The 2,436-nt window shown below is 43.0% G+C and overlaps 1 protein-coding gene across 1 annotated transcript; it reads left to right on the top strand.

The window, feature by feature from the left end:
- Positions 1-885: 885 nt before the first annotated feature.
- On the top strand, positions 886-1,830 carry LOC144687967 (polyubiquitin-B). Its single transcript, XM_078554626.1, has one exon. The coding sequence runs from the start codon at positions 1,029-1,031 to the stop codon at positions 1,719-1,721; it is 693 nt and encodes a 230-aa protein (XP_078410752.1). The 5' UTR covers positions 886-1,028; the 3' UTR covers positions 1,722-1,830.
- The last annotated feature ends 606 nt before the right edge of the window (positions 1,831-2,436 follow it).

Genomic DNA, 2,436 nt, shown 5'->3' with positions numbered 1-2,436 from the left:
GGTAAATAAAAAAAAAATGCTGTGAACATTGATTCTGAGGCTGTTCGACCTGTGTTTACAGGATTCTACTTTAATCATGTGTGACTCATTCTACGTAATTTTAACGTATTTCATGAGTTTTAACTGAACCTCAAAGCCTCCAAACCCATTTCACATACATTTTTGTGACTAAATTTATATTAAAAATGGCGGAACCGGTGACGCAGCTGTTTTCCGTCTTGGCCGCTCACTTATCGCGGGACTTTACAAATCCCGTTCCGCGCGTCAGCGCTGGGGAGGCGGGGCGAGGAGCGTCTGCGCGTCAGCGCGCGCAGTGGGGAAGGGGGGGCGAGGGGCGTCAGCGCGCGCAGTGGGGAGGCGGGGCGAGGAGCGTCTGCGCGTCAGCGCTGGGGAGGCGGGGCGAGGGGCGTCAGCGCGCGCGGTGGGGAGGCGGGGCGAGGGGCGTCACAATGGGTTCCGTTTGTCGCAGTTTTAGTGTTTTCAGACGCCAAGGAGACTTGGGCCAGTTTAATTTTGACTTGTACAGTTGGTGAGTCATCATTAAAAGCTGCAGTTTCATCTTTCTCTATGTAGTCGTATTCGGTTTGGGTAGCCACAGGAAACCTTCAAAAAAAGCCTTCCTGATACTGGGTGTTGACAGGGTAGATGGTGCAGAAGGGTAAAGTCAACCATCAATGTGGATAGTTTTTAATTGAGGCTGCGCTACTTCTGTAACATTTTTGTCTTTACAATTCAATAGCTTAACATTTGATTAGAATGACTATCCAGTTTGTGACTCCTTCTCTCTTGCTTTTCAGAACATGCAGATCTTTGTTAAAACCCTGACAGGCAAGACCATAACACTTGAGGTTGAGCCCAGTGACACCATTGAAAATGTCAAGGCTAAAATTCAAGATAAAGAAGGCATTCCACCTGACCAGCAACGTTTGATCTTTGCTGGCAAGCAGTTGGAAGAAGGTCGCACACTATCTGACTACAACATCCAGAAGGAATCAACTTTGCATTTGGTGCTTCGTCTGAGAGGAGGCATGCAGATATTTGTGAAAACCCTGACTGGCAAGACCATCACCCTTGAAGTGGAACCCAGTGACACCATTGAAAATGTCAAGGCAAAAATTCAGGATAAAGAAGGAATCCCACCTGACCAGCAGCGTTTGATCTTTGCAGGCAAACAACTGGAAGATGGTCGCACACTATCTGACTACAACATCCAGAAAGAATCAACTTTGCATTTGGTGCTTCGTCTGAGAGGAGGCATGCAGATATTTGTGAAAACCCTGACTGGCAAGACCATCACCCTTGAAGTGGAACCCAGTGACACCATTGAAAATGTCAAAGCAAAAATTCAGGATAAAGAAGGAATCCCACCTGACCAGCAGCGTTTGATCTTTGCAGGCAAACAACTGGAAGATGGTCGCACGCTATCTGACTACAACATCCAGAAAGAATCAACTTTGCATTTGGTGCTTCGTCTGAGAGGGGGCATGCAGATCTTTGTGAAAACCCTGACTGGCAAGACCATCACCCTTGAAGTGGAACCCAGTGACACCATTGAAAATGTCAAAGCAAAAATTCAGGATAAAGAAGGAATCCCACCTGACCAGCAGCGTTTGATCTTTGCAGGCAAACAACTGGAAGATGGTCGCACACTATCTGACTACAACATCCAGAAAGAATCAACTTTGCATTTGGTGCTTCGTCTGAGAGGGGGCAATTGCTAAACTACTGTTGTACTTTGCTTCATTGTTGTTGGTAGTCATCTTGCCTCTAGCTTAAAAGTTCATTAAAGTGTGTTCCCATGTCATTCAAAATAAAATTGTTGCAAGCTTACTCTGGTCTTGGGTAAATTATTTGAAGATGAAAAAATATCTGCACATATTGATGCAATAGTGTCTTAAGATTTGAGTTATATTATAAACTAGAAATAATTTCAGAAGATCAATTGAATGGTTAAAGATTACCATTGCTAAATCATTAGTAAGTTACTTCTCAGACACTAAAGTGTATTGTAAAATAGATTTTAATGAGCACTCAACACTAAACCGCTTTTAGTTTATTGCCTTAGTCCTTACCAGTTGTATAATTTTTGATTTTTTTTATCCAAAGAACTCTGCTCAGATATTGAGTATATTTTGGAGCTGATGTAGCTCAAGAACACAAATGACATAAGTGGGACCTGTTTAAAATGAACATCTAAAACTCTGAGCTGAAGCTACAAATGAAAGATGATAGTGGAGTTCAGAGCTGATGCTTGTTGAATTTCATAAAATAAGCTCAGGTGGGAGCAGAGACAAGTGATGGTGGGTATTAGTAAACTAGATCTTACAATTGGTGATGGGATGTCATGGTCACCATTACTGAGACTTAGCTTTATATTCCAGACTTTTTTTATTCATAGGATGTGGACTTCACATTTATTGCCCATCTCTAGTTGCT

The sequence above is a fragment of the Cetorhinus maximus genome, chromosome 12, assembly GCF_964194155.1.
Source record: "Cetorhinus maximus chromosome 12, sCetMax3.hap1.1, whole genome shotgun sequence".
Lineage (NCBI taxonomy): Eukaryota > Metazoa > Chordata > Chondrichthyes > Lamniformes > Cetorhinidae > Cetorhinus > Cetorhinus maximus.
The sequence above is the reverse complement of the archived record's forward strand: the minus strand, read 5'-3'. Positions and strand labels throughout refer to the sequence as shown.

Bases quoted from the DNA above. Each gene is read 5' to 3' on its own strand.
- LOC144687967 (XM_078554626.1), top strand. From the start codon at position 1,029: ATGCAGATATTTGTGAAAACCCTGACTGGCAAGACCATCACCCTTGAA.